The sequence below is a fragment of the Pelobates fuscus genome, chromosome 11 (genome assembly GCF_036172605.1).
Source record: "Pelobates fuscus isolate aPelFus1 chromosome 11, aPelFus1.pri, whole genome shotgun sequence".
NCBI classification, from domain to species: domain Eukaryota; kingdom Metazoa; phylum Chordata; class Amphibia; order Anura; family Pelobatidae; genus Pelobates; species Pelobates fuscus.
The window spans coordinates 46,998,534-47,023,769 of NC_086327.1; the positions used below are offsets into that span (position 1 = coordinate 46,998,534).

At 38.9% G+C, this 25,236-nt stretch overlaps 1 protein-coding gene across 1 annotated transcript in view; it reads left to right on the plus strand.

The window, feature by feature from the left end:
• Positions 1-25,236, plus strand: part of GRIN2D (glutamate ionotropic receptor NMDA type subunit 2D) — a 420,255-nt gene that overhangs the window by 301,294 nt on the left and 93,725 nt on the right. The window contains exons 9-10 of the mRNA XM_063436111.1: positions 6,280-6,440; positions 8,917-9,104. Of these exons, the coding sequence (XP_063292181.1) occupies positions 6,280-6,440; positions 8,917-9,104 (349 nt within the window). The remainder of the gene's footprint in view (positions 1-6,279; positions 6,441-8,916; positions 9,105-25,236) is intronic.

A 25,236-nucleotide genomic window follows, 5' to 3' on the forward strand; every position in this document is an offset into this window, starting at 1 on the left:
GCTGAATAGCCGAAACGCATTGTGCTTTTACCCTACCCACAGGATTTTATCTACACAGCATCTTGCCTACTTGTATGTAATTTTTTTTATGCTTATCTTGTTTTAATAAATGTTCACCTGGTTCTAACTTGATTTCCACTGTTTCTATTACATCCTGGGAGGATCAAGAAATTCACTCCAAGGCACTGATACAATTCTATGCTGTTATACCTGAGCCAGTTATATACAGGCTCATGGAAATGTGAGTGAAATCAATAAAGACGTCTACACATATTTAATATTTATATACAGATTGTATTGCCCTATGTGAGTGCTTATTTTTTGCAGCTCCACTGAAAAGGAGTGCTATATGGTATATATAAACTTTATATATTACCACATCTCTTTTATTATCCACTTGTGCATGCTACATTAGTGTGCTGTCCACTTTTTTGTTTTGTGTGTTTTCAATACTTTATTGCGAAATTGTGTGATTGATTTCACCATGGAATTTTAGCAGTGCTGCCACTTATGTATATCTTTAGCGCCTGGGTAAACTACACACTGTTTTTACATGGGCAGATGGCCTGTGCTCTCAACGATCTCCAGTCTTGGACTGGCTTAACTCATTGGACTATTTTACAGCATTATCTGATAAAGCTGCCAGAATACAATGCGTTTGTATATTGTCACTGGAGGTGTTTGACAGTGACCTCATGGTGAAATGAGATGGCAATAATGACATTCAAAATGAATATCAGTTGTCATTGTTGCCAATGGAGTCCATGGAAAACAGGGTCTGAATCCTGATCATTCAGAGTTCTTACTGCACATGTCATATGGATAGAGGATGTAGGGATATATGATGTAAACCTTGCAATTTCAACTGCCCAATCTCTCAAATCTATGTATATTGATTGCTCCACGCAATCAGGACCATCCACACTGAGATCTGCTAGTTTCATGTGCTGCTAAAAATACCATCCATTTGTATCTGCTCCTAAGTCAAAGGATGCCAGGCCTCCCATTGTTCTAGTACCTTTTTAACCTGACTGTGTATTGATAAAGTATTTTTTAGAACACCATGCATCATTTATAGAATATTTGTTTGGACAATGAGGAGAGTTAAAACAAGTAAATATTTAACATTTATTGCTGTGTATTTTCCTATTTAAAAGGAAGTGCAGTTGGTTGCTGTTTTCCAGCTCTTTAAGAAATCTCATGATTACTTGTATTGCTTGTATTATATTTGTTCTAGTGTCTATTACTTTGTTTAAATCCGAGTTCTGCTATTTTTCTAAGCCGACCCATTTTTCTGTGTACATGCCAATATCTCTGTTTTAATAATTAAAATGTGACATTTTACATGCCGTGTTTGTTCTTTTGTGAATGATAAAATATTCCACACCAAAGGAAAGTTATGTATCTTTTTAAATCTCAAGGGAGCCAATATTCCTTTTTAAACTATAGTGAAACATAAAGTTAGATGATCATCCTAAAAATGCTTTGTACTCATCTTAATATGTACAGCAGCTCTGCGCATTCTCACACAGATTCATCTCAGTCATTACAATGCATCTACATAACAAGTAATAAAATGTTATTATGAACTTAAACAATTTAAAAAGATTAGAATCCATTCTGGACTAATTCTTTGCCTCATCAGTTTCCAGTGTGATAGAACAAAATCCTTTAAAATATACATTTTATGAGGGTTATTTGCAATGCAATGTGTTGTGCTTGTAAAATTATTTTGGGAACGTGCTATTTGATAGCACATCTTGCACAAAAAGGACCAAAACAAAGGACCATATGCAAGATATGCTTATACATTATTTCACTTTATGATGTCATATTTTTAATTTGGTAAACTAATATTTCCATTGAAATGTGACTTTTCTTGAATTAACATATTTTAGGGTTATTTACTAAAGTGAGAATTCAAAGTGATTTCAAAGTGAATTTCATACTTAAAGCCAGAATAACTGAACTGAAAGCATAGCTGTCTTTGAAAATATTCCCAGTTCTGTTATTTTGACCTTAAATTTGAAATTCATTCTGACTTATCACTCGAGTAAATAACCTTGATTTTGTGTTTTTTTAACTTTAGAATATTTTTCTTTGAATAATAATATATTCTTGGAATTAGGAATATGTATCTATTTACCTAAATTATTGTCGATAATACCTCTAAATTCATCTCTCTCTCTGATCTTTTCTTTTTGACAAATGTTCTGACAAACTCAACTTTTGCCTACAAAATACACAAGTGATACTACTAAAAAAGATGCAGATGGCCGTACGTTTGCAAGATATTCCCTTAGCTTACAAAATACCTTGTACACATCATCATTAATTTAATAGTCAGATCTTATGTTACAACATATACATAAAAAAACAAAAACTTTTTTTTACTCATTCAACACATGATGTTAATATACTTTTTGTCTCTGTCCAATAGCTCCTTGAAGGAACCTTGCATTTGTTATAATATCACGAGCAGCTCCCAAGTCAACAATACACAATGTAAAATTTTGAGAGAATGATTTATATCCATTCTTATACTTTTCTATGTATTTAATCATTTCTGACCAACTACACTAAAATGTGACGGGGTTATCATACTATTAAATTAACACCTACCTCTCTCTAACAACTGCCCACTTTCAATGAGACATTGCCTATTTTATGGTCCTATCCTGCGGTCTTGATTTTGTTTCCTCGTCTCCTGTATATGTGGACACCAATGAATTGTCCACAGGCAGCGCATCATTAGACATACACACACTGTGTGGAGTCAAAAGAACCATGGACTTTGACACTGTTCTTTTGAGAGCTAGCCAGATGGGCTGTCAGCATGATGTACCTGACACCTGTAAGAATACTTAACAAGAATACCCTATGTCAGAAATTATACTCATGAATCCATTTCAGGAATACACACCTACAGCAATTGTGTCAGCTGTTCCGTGCACCTAAAAATGATGCTCCTGCGTCAATTTTGTACAGGTCACGTCATTTTAGATTCATCTTTCAGGCTTCGCAATTTTTCATAGCATCATTCTAATACTGGTCTCTCTTATAATTGGTTTTATTCCATTTTTATATCTTTAATGTGTCAATTTTAATGCAAGAGAGCATGTGTAACTAATGAAGTGTTATGACGTCAGTGCCTGATCCCATTTAAACGCTGTACAACCTGGCGTTAGTCTGTGTTTTGGCACATTAGTGTGTTATTATTGCGTACAGTGTTGTTCTGTTTTTTTATTTGGCCTTGTCATTTTGACCTAATCTCTCTGGTTTCCTAGTTGTTTACTTGTTAGGATCTTACCTGGAGATGGGAGTCTGTAGTGCAGAGTTAAGGCACACCCTTGCAATTTAACACAAACCGAGGAGACTCAATCTCCAAGGTTGTGAGACAGTGCACTGGGGCTTTACAGGAAAAATGCTTCTGGATACGCTGTAACAGACAGGGGGTATCCAAGAAAGTAGTTGGGTACGATACCAATGGTCAGGGCAGGCGGCAATCAGGCAAATACGGTAAACAGGCAGAGGGTCAAAACAGGAGTCAGATGAACAAAGCAGTATCCACGAAGGATAACAAAACAATCTGACCAGGAGAAAGGGGAAAGACAGGGCCTTATTAGCCACTCAATCAGGAACCATGAGCAGGTGTGAAGCAGTCCAGGCCCAGAGATGCAGATTCACAGGATGAGAAAAGAACCAGAAATAATAAGAGAAGTGGCGACAAGGTAAGGTCACCGACTGGGATGCAGAGGACCCAGGTTTAATCTCAGCCAGGCCCTGAGAAGTGATGACCATGCCTGGCAGTCTGCTTGGCATGGTGCAAACCCTGACACCTGTCCAGGCTTGTTTTATGACCTAGATTTGTATTTCCAGTAGCCCTAACCCAGTTACATTTTTTACCTCATATTTTGGATTTCTGGCCTTACTGTTAGTAATATTTAGCTCTGTTATTTCATATTTCTGTACTAAGTCTTAAGATTATATTATTATTATTTATAAAGCACCAACAAATTCCACAGCACTGTACAATTGGTGGACTAACAGACAAGTATTTGTAACCAGATAAGTTGGGTGCATAGGGTTGAGGGCCCTGCTCAAATTAACTTACACGTATGCACTTTTTGTTAGATGAATATCAGCATGCAAGTTATTTTACTCAAGGAACTGATGCTGTCACACAGTAGTTTGATAACATAACACTATTACAGTAGGTAGATTCACTCTTAAATATTCTACTGACATAACATTTTATTAGAATTGTGAGTGCATTAAAATTGGAAATTGGCTTATCTGATCTGAAAGAATTTTGATGTTTTTTTTAACAGGTTTATGCTATTTTTTGCTGCCCCTTCAAATAGATAATGCTTAGTTTTTCTTATGTCTCAGCTCTAATCCTTACCATTGTAGGTGAAATGTTTGAAAATTAGTCTCTGTCATATGGATCCTTTGAACTGTGTCCTTTTCCCTGGAGCCGTAATTTTTCATTTTGTTCATTGGACTGAGCATTCAGCCCCCAAAACTGCGAAACTGCAGACTTTACTTCATCTTAATAAATCGAATCTTGTCATTCGTCCCTAATCTATTCTGGAGTGGATATTTAATTATGAAGGGGAGATGTACATTGAGATTAACTGCACAATGCTAAATGAGATTTGAGCTTTTGGAAGAAAAAGAAAATATAAGATCAATTTTATACGATACTTGTAATTTCTCTTTGTAGTTTAAGGATCAATAAAAGAGACAGTCAAGAGGAAAGAAATGTCCTTGTCTTTTCGTGTGCATTTTACAAGTTGTTTCAAATGATTTCTCTGAAATTAAACAGGAGGCAAAAAGCACAAGAGATCTGTTTTGATCATTATGTATCATTGATGTGTAAGAGTATTTTTTGCTAGTTTATTGCTAGGACTTACTGCTTCTTTTTTGTACCAAACAAACAACATACGATTCATCCATCAGGTCAACCTTGTTATATACATCCAAGGTATAGTAAAATGACCATATTTTCTCATTCGTTGTTAAATTATTGATGGAATATATTAAGAAATGGCATTCACTTTTTCTTTTTTTTAAATTTAATATTGGGATAACCAGAACTAGCAAGTACCAGCAATGCCAATATATTTTTGATTATACGATAAGTCTGTTGTATTTTACATTTTATGATTTCATGGTAATGCCTCTTATGTTGTCTCTATGGATCAAACGATGTATTATTTGATTTTTTTTTTAGAACAAATGAAAAAAAATGTAGTAAATTTTTGTGCTGTTTCCACATATCTTTTCATATTTATTTCGTCTCTAAGTTAATATATAAAGCAAAGGAATGTTATTGCATTACGTTCTTTATGAACTGATCAGTGTAAATGTATAATGAGCACAGAAAGAAAAAAAGAGACTATTTGAAATCTAAATACAGCAATAATGTATATACTTTAACTTTCTAACATCTGCTTAACTAATTTTTTCACAAATTTGAATGTGTTTATTTTTGTAAATCATTTATAACTTGTAATTTCTGTTTTTTAATCATAATTTTACATATTTGTATTTTAGTAGGCACTATTAAATCATGAATACTCCTTCGTGTTTTATAAATATGTGGACGAATTAGCATTCTCCCGAGTTGAATGACCAAGTCTACCAGATATAGTTTTTGTCATGTGATTTTTTGCAATGCTTTGTTATTCTTAGAAATTGAATTGGTAGGTAGTCAGGGACATTTAGGACAGGAAAATTGTTGGGTAATCAATGTTTTGCAACGTTGTAGGAACTGATCTCAGCTTGAGCTGCATCTAAAAATGTCCTAACTTCAAATTAGTAACTTGTACACCAAAAACGTCAAAGCAATTATACTGACAGATAAACAAATATATTTACAGTTTGCATGCATACATATTATGACTATCATTCACAAAATACAAACAATGTGAAAGTTAATTGGAAAAACTCAATTTCATATTATCAACCTTAATATATTAATTTAAATCACACACCATTTCATTAACACAATTAGTTCAGCTCTAGTTTACAGTTGATGTTACAATATATGTGTCTTGGGTCTTACAGTTTGGTCTTTATTACTGAGTAGCTTTCCTTTCCCTATGTTGTGAGCGGACCCTGTAGTAATAGGAAATTATCTTTGTTCTGCTCATTAACCTCAATGGAGTCCCCAAAACATTGGTGTATTTTCCTATTAAAGTATTTGAAAGCATTAGTCAACCAACAGTGGAATTCCATATTCTGTTGTTTCATTAACATTTTATTTCTCAATAGTTCCAGAGACCCCACGAACAATATCCTCCACTGAAGTTTGGGACTGTACCTAATGGCAGCACTGAGAAGAACATTCGTAGCAATTACCCAGACATGCATGCATACATGATAAAATATAACCAGCGACATGTGGAGGATGCCCTGCAAAATCTTAAAACTGGGTGAGTGAAGATTTAACATGAATATTTAGGAGGCAGTTACGGTGATTTGACAATTAAGTGGCAAAATGTTTGCCAGCACAGTTGAGTTGCAAAATAAAACTGCACTTGATAACTCACCATAAATAATAAAAGATGTCACGGTACATGGTAGCAAGACAATCAAAACCGTTATTTGTCCCTCTTGATGCCTTCTGTATAAAGGAAAGCAAACCACCTATTACGCAAGTGTGTTAGAGATGGCACAATGCAGGGGAAGATGGTAATTGTCCTCAATGCAAGAGGCTCAAATGATTTACAACCAGGATCCTTCAATGGGGTTGCGATAACATGGTCATGTAAAGGGCTCGCAATAGGTGGATGGGAACTTTTCTCGGACTATTATGCCTACTCACCGGCTATGAGATGGCTAAAAAAAAATAAAAATGTAATGATCCTAGTTCGTGCGATTTATTTATATCTGTGGCACCAGTGGCACAGAAGGCATAGTAGGATCAGGGTGCTCACACCTTGATTGCACTGCAATCGCCCGTCAGGGCGGGGAGACAAAATACATAACATCGGTCTAATGGACTGCTGATCCCATACTGCTCCACGGCCGGCACACTGGGTAGTTGCGGCTTAGGTTGCCATAGCAACCCAGGTGCCTGCATAGATAAAGCAGGCATTTGGGGAATAAATGTATGAGATCTTTGCATATATCTGATTTCAAAATGTATATGATCAGCCAATAAGGGAAAGCTGATCATATCAGCTATCCATTTACAGACTACTAAGTCCATACTGTCTTAAGGCTGACAGCTAGGGAGGGGTGTATCATGGATTACCATAGTAACCTGATATCAAGGTAATGAGAATATATGTAAATATTCACTGGGAATATTTTATTATTAAAATTTAATATGTTTGTATAGATTATGTTAACAAATGAAGGATATTATTGATATAAATAATAATAGGTGTTATAGAGTAAAATGAGAAGGGAATAGGTCAGATAAGAATTAAAAAAATATATCAATATATAAAAATGGACATATATGTATACATACATATAAATATATATATATATATATATATATATACACATATATACACATACAAACTCATGTACATACACAGAGATCAGATAACTATTGTTAAAAACAAATACAATGAAGCTATAATTAGTGGGAATATCTGGAGAAAAAAATTAAAATAAATATAAATAAAAACCTGTATATATAACAAAATAAAGCAATAGGGTAAGAAATAAATTTAAACGAAATTATATAAGTCAAAATCTACATTCAGTCAGTCTAGTTGTTATGTTTTAAGATTAAAAACCCAATTAATTTCTGTCTTCCCTAATATTTTTCTAATATCACCTCCTCTCCAAGGCTTTGCACGTTTTTGTGTACCAAAAGCTGTTAAAAATGTAGGGGTCTTTATCATATGTTAAAACATTTTTTGAGATGGAGTGGTTCTCATAGCCTCTTTTGATGTTTCTACAGTGTTCACTTATTCTAATATGTAGGCTTCTTTTTAGAGTGACAAGTAATAAAATCGTTGATTGAAAAAAACGTTTCAGTTATGTTGGATTTAAAAGAGGTAATTTTCTTTAGTTTACAGTTAGCATTTCTGCAGACTGCACAATTCTTGCATCTGTAAAACCCTTTTTCATTTGTAAGTGTGCTTATATTTGAGTTTGTGGGCTTTTTAGTGTAATTTCTTGTTCATTTTGCATGTAGATTGGGTGCGCCTCTAAATGTAATATGTGGTTTTTCTGGAATAATTTTGTTGAGTAACTCATCTTGTTGCAACACGTGCCAATGTGTATTAATTATTTTCTTCAGGTTTTTATTTATTTTTGTTAAAATCTAAAATTATAGGTAAAACCGGAGTGTTTGTTTTTCTTATGTCTTTATAAGTTAAAAGATCATCTCTATTCTGTTTTTTCTGCATGTAATATTTCTTCATCTATTGTTTTTGGGGAGGAATTTATTTTCTAAAAAATGTTCTTTTAGTTCACAAGCTTGATCTTTAAATTCTATGGTTGTAGAAATAATTCTACAGTTTAAGCAGGGACACAAACATTTCATTTGCCACCTGAGACCAACCCTGTTGATCTCACCCTAAGATCTGAAAAATATCAATCCAAATTAATAATTAAAAAGTACTCTTAGCAGAATAAAGGTGACACATATTTGATGTGTGGCCAGAGACGGTTATAAAGTGGGCAAATAATCCAAGTGTTTGCACACTGCAAACATAAAAGGAACATAGACAAAAAATGAAAGGTGCAGATCGGATCAGACAACCATACATGACGAGAAAATGTCACACATGGACGGTATATAGATCTAAAAGACATAATTTTTATGTATCTATAATTTTTGCCTGAGATAAATCGATGACTTTTGGATTTGAATGATGGACTCTTCCTCATGTTTAATTTGCTTAATGAATGTATTTATAAGATGACCTTTTTGTATTTCTGTAGGAAACTGGATGCTTTCATTTATGATGCAGCTGTTCTCAACTACATGGCTCGAAAAGATGAAGGCTGTAAACTGGTTACTATCGGCAGTGGGAAGGTGTTTGCTACCACAGGCTATGGAATTGCCCTTCAAAAAGGTTCCAAGTGGAAACGGCCCATTGACCTCGCACTGTTACAATTTCTAGGAGACGGTAATTATTTTCTTTTTAATATTTTCTATATATTATTTATAATGTTTTTTAATAATTTAGGTTTTTTTTGTTTCCAATTTGCAGATGAATTAAATAGCATATCATTTGTTCTCATTTCTATCCGTTGTCTGCTTATTTATTTTCTGTCTAATCTAGCAGACTGAAGTTAAAGGTGAAATGTCACTTCTTTGGAATTTACATAACTGAAAGAAAGTTCTGATTTATTTAACAAATATATTAAAGATTTAGCAAGTTCCATCATAATCCGATTCAGACTAGGGAAACCCAGAGTAAACATTGCAAATGAAGATAAAAAATAGAAACATTATTTAATTCCTCCTCTTTTCTGTATGCTTCCCCCATGCTGAGGACAGTGTTTATCACTATAACTGACAGGGAGCTGAGATGGAGGCACTCATTTGCGCCAAATACAGGTGTTAATTTCTAAATGTAATTTTATTTTTCACACCTCACAAATACATATTTCTTAAATATAATAGATAAGGAAACATAACGCTAACAAAAATCACGAGAAGTGACCGTTCCGCTTTTATCCAACTCTTGCATTGTTTGGACGTACATTTACTCACACGATATGGAGTTTTTTCTTCTTTTAGTGATAATTATTCATATTGTTGTAGGATTACAACATATTAACATTTTAGGTCAAAACTATCACACGATTGGCTGGATAGCATTAAGCATTTATGCTAGTTTACCATTAGTGTCATCATTGTCAAGTGCCTGCAATGTTCCTTTAAGTGTATTTTGAGAACTTTAATTTTCTATATATTGATTATTATAGTTCTGTTTTATTACAATTTTGTGGACTGTTGATGCTGGTTTAGTACTGTAGAGTATATACCAGCCAAGACCTACCAACAGATCTAATTTCCCGAATGTCTCAAACCATCTTTTAAAATGACTGGTGGGAAATGATTTTAGTATGAAATACTATAAAATAACTCTTAGAATCAGAAATCCAAGAATCTCAAATATAAGATTTAGTCACTCATAAACCTTGTCAATAAGCATAAAAGATAGGGACTGTGCACATCCATGTTAAGCCCTGGTTGGTGCTCACACAAACAGGATTTGGCACAATCTCCTAAAATCGAAAGTATAATCCAATAAAATCCAGCATCAGCTTAATTGGAGCAGTTTTTACGAGATCTTGGATCTTGGATTATTTGTTCTAAGATCCAAAAACAGCTGTTCCTAGTAAGCTGGTGTGTGCCTGAACCTCAATGGATTATAAACCTTATCAGTGACACATAGCTGGTACACAGAACAAGAGGTTCTTTACTCAAGCTTGCTACGTCTATAAAGCAAACAGCCATACATTAAAGAGGAGGTCTATAGTAAGATAAACAGGATGTTTGGCATTGCAAAATCTCTGCTGCATGCCTGGCATTTCAGATCTGAATTGCTTTTATGTATAAGATCAGCCATTCGTGCATAAGGAAATTATACAAATTTGCATAAAAAGCAAGTGACTTCTCTGGCTGGATATGATCCAGCAGATCAAGCTTCTTGTGCACATTCCTTGGTGAGTATTCCCAAATATGTTTTACCTGCTACTTGGTGACATTGTCTCGCAATCTCTTTCTCTACTAGAATAAGAGTTCATGATTTTAATTTGAGGAATGCGGAGAGATAATTTGAAATGGTAATGTACAGAGGGGTTAGTAAATTCAGTGCCTTGTATAAATATTTAAAATTTTGGGATATTTCCAAATTGTGTAACATTACATCCTGGAATTAAAAGGGATGCATTGGTAGTTTTGCTATTTGATTTACACAACACACTTTTTTTAAGACAAAAAAAACAAACAAAAACAAACAGGATCGCCAGAATTGCAATCAAAGTTTTTCCATTCTTCTTAGTGGAGATGCTGAATGTTTGGGATATTTTTTTTTTTTTATAACACACGTTTGCACATTTTATTGTTGCCTCTCCAGAACTTTCAGTTTCAGATTTGTTTTGCTAGCTCCTTGGTCTTCATGATGCTGTTTGTGTAGATTTGTGTACAAACTTTGGGGTCATTCAGAAACAAATATATTTATTTTTAGATCATACGAGATTGTAATTGAATGAAGGTGATCTACATATAACTACAAACATGAGTTATGAAGGCCTATGTTGGCAGGGGAGGGTACTTATGATACCAACAAATGTATGTTGTTTGTCTAATTTACATGTGCAACAGCAACAAAAATATTGAATTCACAACATTTTGGATATTCTGTGCAAATTAAATGGTAACATGCCCAATGTAATCCATTTAATCCCAGGTTGTAACACTAAACAATGTTGAAATACACAAGTGGAGAAGGGGGTAAATATTTGTTAGGCGCTGTACCTTCAACAACCTACAGGCCTAGTAGAATACATGAAAACCTTATTTATATTTTTAGAATTCTAAAATTCTATTTATATTTTTAGAATTCTTGTGATGCTCATTCTGAAACACAAATAAAGAGTCTAGGAGAGTTAAATAAGACAAGGTGTCTCTATTTACTGTTGCTATATATGTTCCTACCTATCCAAAAATATTTGTACACTTGTCAGTGGGCTGAAGTGGTCAAGTTTCTTTAGTCACTAGCCTGATTTTTAAAAGAATAATGTTGTTTTTAAGTATACCATCAGTTGTGAGACAGGTGTAACTAAAACCTCAAAAAAATGGCAATGTAGTATTGTGAATATTTGGTACATTTAGATTTTTTTGTTGTTGAGTGAGTAGATTTGTTTTCATTTATCCAAGCGTTATGTACGTCATACAGTAGGTATATTTAATAATCGCTCACAATATTATATATTTTTTCACTGAAAGCATGTTTAAGTTTTACTGTAATAATTTTTCCAAATAAGGTTATTGGCCTAACATTGTTTTCTTTATCTAAAACAAACACCCTGATTTACCTCTTGTGTCACAGCAAAGTTACACCAAAATCTTTCTTGGCTTGCCAATTATTTCCTTTTAGGTAAGAGTTCTGCAAGAAAACCATTGAAACTGCAGCACCATTTCATATACTAAATTGTGTTGCAGTTTCAAATTTTGTAAAAAAAAAAAGCACTCATTTCTGGCAGATATGCTACAGCTAGTGAGACCAGGGCAATGGGAAGGAAACTGAAAATAATGTATGTAAGATGAGCCTGTAATTCACACACTGAGCATGTACAAATAGAATGATCAACGAGGGCTCAACAGCACTCCACAGCATTAAAATAAAATAAATAATAAAAACTGGTTAACTGACAACTCAAATAAAACCGGAGAGACTCAGTTAGTAGTCTCTTTTTTCACCCCATGGGCTGCAGTGAGGATAGATATATATCCTTTTTTTCACCCCATGGGGTCCGGTAAAGAACACATGAAAGATTTTGGCATAACGTTTTTATGACACGAGAGGTAAACTAGATGTAAACGTTAGATAAAGTAGATACATACATTCATACATAAATGTGAGCATACATTTTGCAATTTTCATGCAAAAGTCATGGACAAACACCTCTAATAATTTCTGCACACAAAACAAAAAGCCTGTGGAAGGCACATGTAAAATGTACTGCTTGTAAATATGAATTCTAAATTGCATGTAAAGTCCGTAACAGCTTTACAACCAACTCTAAATTACATGTTCACTGTATATCCAGACTCAAATTTTATATTTTTGATAATAGTAAAATAGGCTTGCAAATGAGTTTTTATGGTAAACTATCAGCTTTTCAATAAAATGATCTAAATCAATCTGTTGATATGCAATGCTTAAAAGAGAAAGCTGAGAAAGACTTTAAAACAGCTGGTTTGGTATTGACTTGGTTTTATGTTGTTGTTGTTTTTTTTGTTTCTTTTTTTTTAAAAACCTGTTATTGCCAAATGCATATTTGTCTGTACATTATCTAGCCTATACGTTCTCCTTAAGTAGAATTGCTTACCCAATGCATAAAATTAAAAACGTGGAAAAAATAATAAAAATGATTGACTCATTCACAGTTTAATATTTAAATGAAATCTTAATTAGTGCAATAGTTAAAGGAAAATGGACCAATCAGTTATGACTATTAGCACTAATAGTGCTATGTGTTTTGCAATTGGATGTCATTAAAGGCATTGTGACAAAAAGAGAGAAATACATTTTTTTCCCCCCAGGAGATGAGTGTATTGATTTTTATGTGCGTATGTGAGAAATAGAGAGTGTGGTGTTACTTTGAACAGCTTTACATAGCCGTAAGTATACGTTGCACTAGTTGATCAAACCTTTATTTAACAAGGACTGACACTTAAAAGCTACTTTGCAATGTAATCATTTTTTCCTCTTGAAGACGTGTTCTTTTCTGGTAATTCCTTAGCTTTATACAATAAGCACACTTTTTCAGCAAGAATAAACAGCAATAAAAATTCAACAAATACATCTTTAGAAAAAGCTAATATTTTAACCTCTAGAAAAACATTCAATTGTATTATTACTATTATCATTATTATTATTAAATTGCAAGAGATTGATTATTCTGAAATGATGAACAATATTAGTCTACGTGAGTCTATATACATTATAAAGAACAATTTGATACATTTAATATGAGTTGATGATTCAGTCCATGAGCATGCAATCTAGCGTATGTGTCAATTTCATGGATAAAATAGTGTTTTTTTGGCCCATATTCTAGTAAGTGTGCATCAATACCAGATTTATCACTTAACGGATACACTAACGGAAAATGTATCATTCAAGATGGTAGTACTTTTAACCCCTTAAGGACCAAACTTCTGGAATAAAAGGGAATCATGACATGTCACACATGTCATGTGTCCTTAAGGGGTTAAAACAGTCATGTTACATACATTTTCCATCAGTGATTAATGAAGATCTGTTAAAGGAAATGACCTGCTGTAATCAAAATATATACTTGTTTGCCTCTGCCTGATGTATACTTGTTAATTCAGAGTTTAATTCTCCTACTGGGCATTATAATTAGTTGTCTGTGAAAGGTTAAACATACAGCGAAGGTTGCCAAGCCTCATAACGATGAGACCCACTCCTAATAGAGAACCAGTCCTCTGAGAGTAAGAGTCTATGACTATCCTTTGTACCTGTTTGGCAAGGGGTCCTCATGACACTGTTTACTTTAAATTTCAAATTACCTTTAAATTGGCCAAGCATCATGGGGATTAAAAGTAGGTCTCTTAACGGTCCCAATTTTTGTGGGACAATCTCTATTTTAGGGTCCTTTCATGCATTCTGAGGTTTGTTCACTGGTGTATGAAACCAGGGTACTGTCCCCAGAAAGCATTACACAAGCGCAATATTAGACACTGGGACCATGAGTCTGCAGAGAGTACTATCACAGTGTTGTGTGTATTGCCCCCTATTCGTGGACTGGCATTCATGACCAGCAGTCAGCCTAGAGTGCATTCATGCCTGTCTAACCTGCTTATTCTCTGAGCTGATCCATTCCACCCGTTATGGCGCTGCCAGTGACACAGTTAACATTACGAGCCCACCCCCTTTTGCCCACTTTCCCTGTTTTACCAGACACTGAGGTTGGGGGGTATGTTGCAGTAATGCGAGCATTTGCTCTATCTCCCCACATGTAATGTTTACTGTGATCCATCCGTACTACTGTTTTCTGAAGTTGAGTGCCCAAATAAAGTATGAGGTAGACATGAGATCAAGTGCTCTGATTAGCAGAGGATGAATGACACATTTTATGTTACTTCTCACTCTTCTTGTAATTACAAAATATACTACTGTAGTAGATCCATAACTTTCATAATACTTTGGCAGCCAATAGGCATATGTGTTGTGGTTTTGTAACAGTTAGAAATCTATCTGGGGAATATATATTTTACCGTTGCTGCCGACTTCAAATATATATTGGGGAGAATGATCAAAGTGGAACCAGCAGGCACATTCTATTGGTGACTCATCCTTTTACATCTTTACACCTCTTTTTAAAACAAAACAATTTGATAAATCTACCACAATGTGTCTGACTCTATTGGAGGCAGCAGCAGCAAGGATATTAAATTCTGGAAAAAAGTCCACTGCACATGAGGGAACTAATATTGTTCCTCCCTTGAAGCATGCCAGCGCCAATGTACATTTTTGGATATGTTCTTGACCTTAGCAAGCTGAAGTGCTTTATGTATTTGGAGTGTTCCTTTAAAAGCTCAAAATTCCGTTCAATGGGAGAAAATTCTAAACTGTCCCAGAACGGAAAAGCTAATACTAAACTACAGAGCTAGCCACAAAAATGTATAGACACTTTGCAGTCCTATGTCGGAATATATCCGAAAAATATTTTACCTGGAGTGTACCACCGATCCTACGCGGCACTCATTTTGTTTGACTGACCCTGGTTACATGTTGATGCTAGAGTCATGCGGGTAAAACATCACACTATATAATGCAATCGTAATTCAAAAGTCCAACTTATTAAAAAGTCTGTAGATATCCTCTTTGAAAGTGTGTATACATTTTGCTGGCTAACTCTGTGTATATCTAATCTGCCAAGGGTGACAAAGCTTGTCTCAGTTTACATAATGCTATATATTTTAATACTTAACAGATCTTAATTAATATTTCATGTAATATATTTATGTATACTTATGTAACTTGTCCATAGGCGTGCGCACGGGGTGTGCCGGGTGTGCCTGGGCACACCCTAATCCCCGCGGCACGCCTATGTATTGAGACCGGCAGGGGAGATCTCAGGATCTCCCCTGTCGGCTCATGCAGCTATCCGAGCGCCGGCTCTGCTCTCAGCCTCCCCTCACCGGCTCACAGGCAGTGAGGGAGGCAGGAGAGGACCCGGGGAGCTATTGCCAGCAGCTCCGCCGGGTTCCTCTCGCGAGATCTGAGCGTTGCCGCGGCAACGCTCAGATCTCGCGTGAGTGAACTCTAGCCCTGCGGGGCTAGAGTTCACTCTCCTCTGGACCACCAGGGATGGCAGCAGCAGCAGGATCCCCCCTCCCAGGCATAAGGTAAGAAGGGAGGGGGGATAACTGATCTGCCTCCACCTCCACTGGACCACCAGGGACAAGGAACAAGAATCCCCCCTCCCCACATAAAGTAAGAAGGGAGGGGGGATATTTAGTAATGTACCCCCACCTCCACCCCCCACAATCACCCACACACATACACACATACACAGCACACACACATACACAGCACACACACACATACACAGCACACCCACAGACATACACAGCACACCCACAGACATACACAGCGCACCCACAGACATACACAGCACCCACAGACATACACAGCACACACACACACATACACAGCACACACACACACATACACAGCACACACACAGCACCCACAGACATACACAGCACCCACAGACATACACAGCACCCACAGACATACACAGAACCCACAGACATACACAGCACCCACAGACATACACAGCACCCACAGACATACACAGCACCCACAGACATCCACAGCACCCACACACATACACAGCACCCACACACAGCACCCACAGACATACACAGCACCCACAGACATACACAGCACATCCACAGACATACACAGCACACCCACAGACATACACAGCACACCCACAGACATACACAGCACACCCACAGACATACACAGCACACCCACAGACATACACAGCACCCACAGACATACACAGCACCCACATACATACACAGCACCCACACACAGCACCCACAGCACCCACAGACATACACAGCACCCACACACAGCACCCACAGACATACACAGCACCCACACACAGCACCCACAGACATACACAGCACCCACAGACATACACAGCACCCACACACATACACAGCACCCACACACATACACATACACAGCACACCCACAGACATACACAGCACACCCACGGACATACACAGCGCACCCACAGACATACACAGCACCCACAGACATACACAGCACCCACAGACATACACAGCACCCACAGACCTACACAGCACCCACAAACATACACAGCACCTACACACATACAGCACCCACAGACACACAGCACCCACACACATACAGCACCCACACACATACAGCACCCACACACATACAGCACCCACACACACACACAGCTCTGGACCACCAGGGATGGCAGCAGCAGCAGGATCCCCCCTCCCAGGCATAAGGTAAGAAGGGAGGGGGGATAACTGATCTGCCTCCACCTCCACTGGACCACCAGGGACAAGGAACAAGAATCCCCCCTCCCCACATAAAGTAAGAAGGGAGGGGGGATATTTAGTAATGTACCCCCACCTCCACCCCCCACAATCACCCACACACATACACACATACACAGCACACACACATACACAGCACACACACACATACACAGCACACACACACACATACACAGCACACACACAGCACCCACAGACATACACAGCACCCACAGACATACACAGCACCCACAGACATACACAGCACCCATAGACATACACAGCACCCACAGACATACACAGCACCCACAGACATACACAGCACCCACAGACATCCACAGCACCCACACACATACACAGCACCCACACACAGCACCCACAGACATACACAGCACCCACAGACATACACAGCACATCCACAGACATACACAGCACACCCACAGACATACACAGCACACCCACAGACATACACAGCACACCCACAGACATACACAGCACACCCACAGACATACACAGCACCCACAGACATACACAGCACCCACACACAGCACCCACAGACATACACAGCACCCACACACAGCACCCACAGACATACACAGCACCCACACACAGCACCCACAGACATACACAGCACCCACAGACATACACAGCACCCACACACATACACAGCACCCACACACATACACATACACAGCACACCCACAGACATACACAGCACACCCACAGACATACACAGCGCACCCACAGACATACACAGCACCCACAGACATACACAGCACCCACAGACATACACAGCACCCACAGACCTACACAGCACCCACAGACATACACAGCACCTACACACATACAGCACCCACAGACACACAGCACCCACACACATACAGCACCCACACACATACAGCACCCACACACATACAGCACCCACACACACATACAGCACCCACACACACAGCACCCTCACAAACACAAACAGGACCCTAACAAACACACACACACAAAACACTACCAGTACCCTCACACACAAACAGCACCCTGACACACAGTACATTTACAGCACCCTCACAAGTGCACACACACACACACACACAAACAGCACCCTGACACACAGTACATTCACAGCACCCTCACAAGCACGCACACACAAACACCCTCACCCACATAGTACACTACCAGCACACACACATCACACTAACAGCACCCTCACACAGCACACACACAGCTTTGTGTGTGTGTGTGTGTGTATATATGTGTATATATATATATACATACATATACACATATATATATATATATATATATATATATATATATATACACGCCGCGTGTGCTTGTGCTTGAGGGTGCACACCCTAATGCAATAGGCTGCGCACGCCTATGAACTTGTCACTTGTGATTGTTTATTAAAGTATGTGATATGTATACACTCCTTATTAAAGTGAATCCCTGTCATCTATTCATTCCTTCTCAAATATTTTATAATGAGAAACCATATATTTATGTATGGCTTTTTGAAATTTGCACTACACTGAATTGCAAATCTTTTGCTATCTGAGTTTCTCATTTACATGCAATGCCCATGGGGAGACTTTCTCTAAGATGAAAAAAAGACCTGAGATATACGTAAATCAGATCTGTGCATAGCAATTCAATTTGCAAAAGGCATTAATTATAGAATTATTTATTGCTTTACGCAATATCCAAAACTTTTGTGTGACAGGTTAAATTAAAAATATATATTTTTGAGGGTTGAGTTTTACCAGTTATCCTTAGAGCCAACCATCAACTATTACAAGATTTTGCAAATTAGGGTCCAAATCTCAGTAGTAAGAGGCTTTATTGAGTGGGCATAATACTAAACTGATTGCTTTGGTAAATCACCTCTGGCTGCACAAGCTGGTAATTAGGCTAGAAGCATCTTGGACACTAACAAGGTGACCATCTGTACTATAAAAAAATATTGTGGACCTTAAGGGTCCAGTAATCATGAAATAAGTAGAGCCTTGATGGATTTCCCAGGAAACATGTTTTCCGGTATTCAGAAGCTAATAGGAATGTAATAATCATTTGATTTCTGGAACCTTAACACTAAAAATTATTCAAAGTAGAGATGTAACTTGTTACAGTTCTGTATATGTGTGTATATATATATAATACACCTAATTTATATAACATTCAGGTTTTTGGGTGGTAAGCATTTTCGCATAAAACACTGATGACTTATATAGGTTTCTATTTAATACTGCTGGACGTGCTTTCCAAATAATTTTATATTTTGTAACCTTTTTTAATGATTTACAATCATGAAATGTATTTTAATTTTGTAATATTTGAATATGTTGATATATTTCTTTATACATAATATATTTTTTTATAACTTATCATGCTGAAAACATTATTTAAAAAGTTTACCTAAAACAATTAAATAAATTAAATAAAAAAGCTTATCCGGCAATATTAAAGCAAGGTTATAGCTTGGCATATTTGAAAGGTAAAAGCTGATTTGATATCCACTTGTAGTTGACATGTTGAATACAATATAAAGCCCCTTTTAAGTCTGTTTGTCAATTCGTGTGGACAACACAAAACCTGCACAAACCATTAAACCCCAAATTGTAGCCAATTGAAAACTGAATGGCAACATATAAGACACAATAGATAATTTGGAAAAGTTATCTATATATTTACTTTAGTATTTTTAATTTCAAATTCCTACAAATTATTTTGCAAATAACCCTGTTACATATTTTCTAAACTTTTCCTAACCATGAAAAATCCCTAAAATGTACTCACCTATTTCTTGTATAAGGGCCACTATAGGCACCAGAACCACTACAGCTTACTGTAGAGGCTCTGGTGTCTACAGCCTGTACCTGTAGGGTGAGCACTGTAAATGCTGCCTTTACAGAGAAAAATCAGTGTTTACATTGGTACCTACTAACACCTCTAGTAGCAGTCACTCAGGCGGCTACTAGAGGTGCTTCCTAGTCCAGTGCTGGTACTGGTGTTCAGTGTCTCCATGATCTGTATGGGGCTACCATGGCAACAACCTATACAACAGGGGAAATTAATCAGTTCTTAGCATCAAGTGTCTCAGAGAGTTCCCCTATAAAAACAAGTACTAGTTATGTGTGTATATATATATATATATATATATATATATATATGTGTGCTACCATCAGCTCCACCATGCAGGCTCGCTTCCTAGGTGTTCTCTTTGACTCCGACCTCTCCTTCAAGCCTCATGTTCAGTCTATCGCCAAATCCTGTCGTTTCCATCTCAAAAACATTGCGCACATCCGACCCTACTTAACGCCAGATGCGACTAAGGTGCTGGTTCATTCCACTGTCCTTTCTCGCCTTGACTACTGTAATCCGCTTCTCAATGGTCTTACGTGCTCCCAACTTGCGCCGTTACAGTCCATAATGAATGCGGCGGCAAAACTCATCTTTCTGTCCGCCCAAACCTCCCACGCCTTACCCTTCTGTCAGTCCCTACATTGGCTTCCTGTAAGATAGAGGGCTCAATCTAAAATTCTGGTTCTTGCTTTCAAATCTCTACATAATGCTGCTCCCACCTATCTATGCTCCCTAATACACAAGTATGTCCCGTCTAGGCCCTTACAATCTGCTGAAGACTTACATCTATTTTCTGTCCGTACTCCCACCTCTGATGCTCGCCTTCAAGACTTTTAGAGGGCTGCACCGTTCCTGTGGAATTCGCTTCCCTCCTCCGTTAGATGCTCACCCAGTCTCCATAAGACTAGTGATGTCGCGAACATAAAATTTTCGGTTCGCGAACGGCGAACGCGAACTTCGGCAAATGTTCGCGAACGGGCGAAGCGGGCGAACCGCCATAGACTTCAGTAGGCAGGCGAATTTTAAAACCCACAGGGACTCTTTCTGGCCACAATAGTGATGGAAAAGTTGTTTCATGGGGACTAACACCTGGACTGTGGCATGCCGGAGGGGGATCCATGGCAAAACTCCCCCTGAGCAGTGGGTGGGGGCCCTAAACAAGAATAAGGTGGGGACCTAATGTCCTCCCCCTGGCCCCCACCCCTGAGCGGTGGGTGGGGGCACTAAATACAAACTGGGGGGACCTATTGTCCTCCCCCCTGGCCCCCACCCCTGAGCGGTGGGTGGGGGCCCTAAACAAAAATAAGGGGGGGACCTATTGTCCTCCCCCCTGGCCCCCAACCCTTAGTGGCGGATGGGGCCCCTAAATACAAATGGGGGGACCTATTGTCCTCCCCCTGGCCCCCACCCCTGAGTGGTGGGTGGGGGCCTTAAACAAGAATAAGGGGGGTGACCTAATGCCCTCCCCCTGGCCCCCACCCCTGAGCGGTGGCTGGGGGCACTAAATACAAACTGGGGGGGACCTATTGTCCTCTCCCCTGCCCCCCACCCCTGAGCGGTGGGTGGGGGCCCTAAACAAAAATAAGGGGGGACGTATTGTCCTTCCCCCTGGCCCCCACCCCTGAGCGGCGGGTGGGGGCCCTAAATACAAATGAGGGGGACCTATTGTCCTCTCCCCTGGCCCCCACCCCTGAGCGGCGGTTGGGGGCCCTAAATACAAATGGGGGAACCTATTGTCCTCCCTCCTGGCCCCCACCCCTGAGCGGTGCGTGGGGACCCTAAAGAAGAATAAGGGGGGGACCTAATGTCCTCCCCCCTGGCCCCCACCCCTGAGCGGTGGGTGGTGGCCCTAAATCAAAATGTATCCCCCCTCCCCCCAGGTGACTAGGGGTCCCCATACCCCTAGTCTATTATGGCTTTTTATTTGGCCTTTTTGGGGCTGAAATAAGATTTTAGAAGAAAGAAAACATTGAATGGTAATTTTAATTTGTATTTATTTTTACAGGTATTTAGTTAACAGTCCCCCCCTCATTATTTTTAGGGTGAGGGGGGTAGGTAGGAGTTTATTTTTGGGGGGAGGGGGTGACTAGGGGTTATTGGACCCCTAGTCACCTGGGGGGAGGGGGTTAAATATGTATTTAGGGCCCCCACCCGCCACTCAGGGGTGGGGGCCAGGGGGGGAGGACATTAGGTCTCCCCCCCAATTTGTATTTAGGGCCCCCACCAACCACTCAGGGGTGGGGGCCAGGGGGGAGGACATTAGGTCCCCCCCTTATTTTTGTTTAGGGCCCCCACCCACCGCTCAGGGGTGGGGGCCAGGGGGGAGGACATTAGGTCCCCCCAATTTGTTTTTAGGGCCCCCACCCACCGCTCAGTGGTGGGGGTCAGGGGGGAGGACATTAGGCCCCCCCTATTTTTGATTAGGGCCCCCACCCACCGCTCAGGGGTGGGGGCCAGGGGGGAGGACATTAGGTCCCCGCCAATTTGTGTTTAGGGCCCCCACCCACCGCTCAGGGGTGGGGGCCAGGAGGAGGACATTAGGTCCCTCCAATTTGTATTTAGGGCCCCCACCCACCGTTTAGGGGTGGGGGCCAGGGGGAGAACATTAGGTCCCCCCTTATTCTTGTTTAGGGCCCCCACCCACCACTCAGGGGTGGGGGCCAGGGGGGAGGACATTAGGTCCCCCCCAATTTTAATTTAGGGCCCCCACCCACTGCTCAGGGGTGGGGGCCGGTGGGGAGGACAATAGGTCTTCCCCCCTTTTTTTTACTTTAGGGCCCCCACTCGCTCAGGGAGGGGGGACCCTTTTTATTTTTTTGTTTTTTGTAACAGTGAGCTGCCACAGGCTGCTCACTGTTTAATAGACAGGCACCTACTGGCGGTATAGCGAGTAGGGTCATAATTTACTAATACTAAGTAATCTTTACTTAGTATTAGTAAATTTGGCTGAAAGACCAATTTAGGTCTTTCAGCCTTTTAGTAGATAGCTCCCTAATACCGTGGGAATTAGGAAGTTATCTACTTATTCATTCCTGTCATTACACTGACTGGCTAATTAACTTACATTTTATATGAATGTATGTTACTTGATTGTTGTAAGTGTTGCATTATCAGGGAGGATAATGTATAATAAACAAAGGTTACTGGCTATGGGAGGGATAATGTATAATAAACACAGGTTACTGGTTGTGGGGGGATAATGTATAATAAACACAGGTTACTGGCTATGGGAGGGATAATGTATAATAAACACAGGTTACTGGTTGTGGGAGGATAATGTGTAATAAACACAGGTTACTGGCTATGGGGGATAATGTATAATAAACACAGGTTACTGGCTATGGAGGATAATGTATAATAAACACAGGTTACTGGCTATGGGGGATAATGTATAATAAACACAGGTTACTGGCTATGGAGGATAATGTATAATAAACACAGGTTACTGGCTATGGGGGGATAATGTATAATAAACACAGGTTACTGGCTATGAGGGATAATGTATAATAAACACAGGTTACTGGCTATGGAGGATAATGTATAATAAACTCAAACACACAAAAAAAATTATAATAAAAAAAATGAATGCAGCTTCAGAATTAATCTAAATTGTATGCTGTCTAGGAGGTGGGAGGGTCTGGGAGGGAGGGTCTGCTGCTGATTGGCAGGAATGTGTCTGCTGACTGTGAGGTACAGGGTCAAAGTTTACTCAATGATGACGAATAGGGGGCGGACCGAACATTGCATATGTTCGCCCGCGGTGGCGAACGAGAACAAGCTATGTTCGCCAGGAACTATTCGCCAGCGAACCGTAAGGGACATCACTACATAAGACACTTTTCAATAAAATTACATACTCCTACCTGAAATTGACTAGAATTTTTTTTAATTAAATGAATGAATTAATTCTAATTACAATAAAATAGCATATCCATAGGAATAAGAAGCGTGCAATTGTGTCCAAATGAGTTATTAAATATATATTTATATATATATATATATATATATATATATATATATATATATATATATATATATATATAGGCAAAGGTGATAGTAGCACCCAAGTACCTCCAGGGAGTCAGACAGGACCTTAAGCCCCAACTCAATGGCAAGCCATCAACACATATGTCCTACCAGTCAATAGGTACCCAGCTGGAATAATAACCTGGGCAGGAAAAGAGCTGGTCATCATAGATGTCAAAACCTGGAAGCTAGTCACTACGAATGGAGGAAATCCATCACCCAGAGACTATACACCAATCAGAAGGAAGGAGGAGTTCTTAAAAAGAAGTGCAAGTTAAAGATTATTTTTCCATTTATTGTTTATTGGTGTTAATTCCAGAAAAATTACAGTTTAAATTTATTTATTTATAAAAACATTTTACCTGGAAGAATATATTAATGGTTCTCTTTATTTTCAAGTACAAGATAAGACTTATATAACTATAAATATATTTTTTACACATACAATAGACATATACAGTACAATACTAATTTAATAATGTATTAAATCAGTTTTTGATTGAAGGAAGACAGATGCAGATGTTTCAAAGAACTACCAAGCTGGTAATATATTATATATATTCTGGTAGGTTATTCTGCAGATACAGTGCTCAGAATGAGAAGGCTGCTTGGCCAAACCTCTTTTATGTCAGGATCGGGACAGGGATCCAACACGCAGAGTACGAACAGGAGAGATGTACGTATACCGGACCTTAGAATGGCCGGACTAACGTAAGGAGAAAGCAGAGAATAGTCAGAGACAAGCCGGGGTCGAGGGAACGAGAGGACAGGTAAGCGAGAGACAAGCCGAGGTCAAAGGACACGAGAGGTAAACAGGAACGATAGTACAAGCCGAGTCAAAACCAGATAGAACGATAAACATAAGAGCACTGAGGGACCAGACAAGCTAGAACCACGACAGGGCAATGAACCATTAGCCACATCCCTCTTTTATACCCTGGTTCTCTAAATCATGGCTCCGCCCTTGCCGAGCCCTGATTCGTTGTTCCGAACCAGATTGACAGGTCGGGATGTGATGGCCGTCATGACGTCGGCTCCTGAGCGTCGTGTCATAAAAGGAAGTGGGGTTCTCGCGGCCG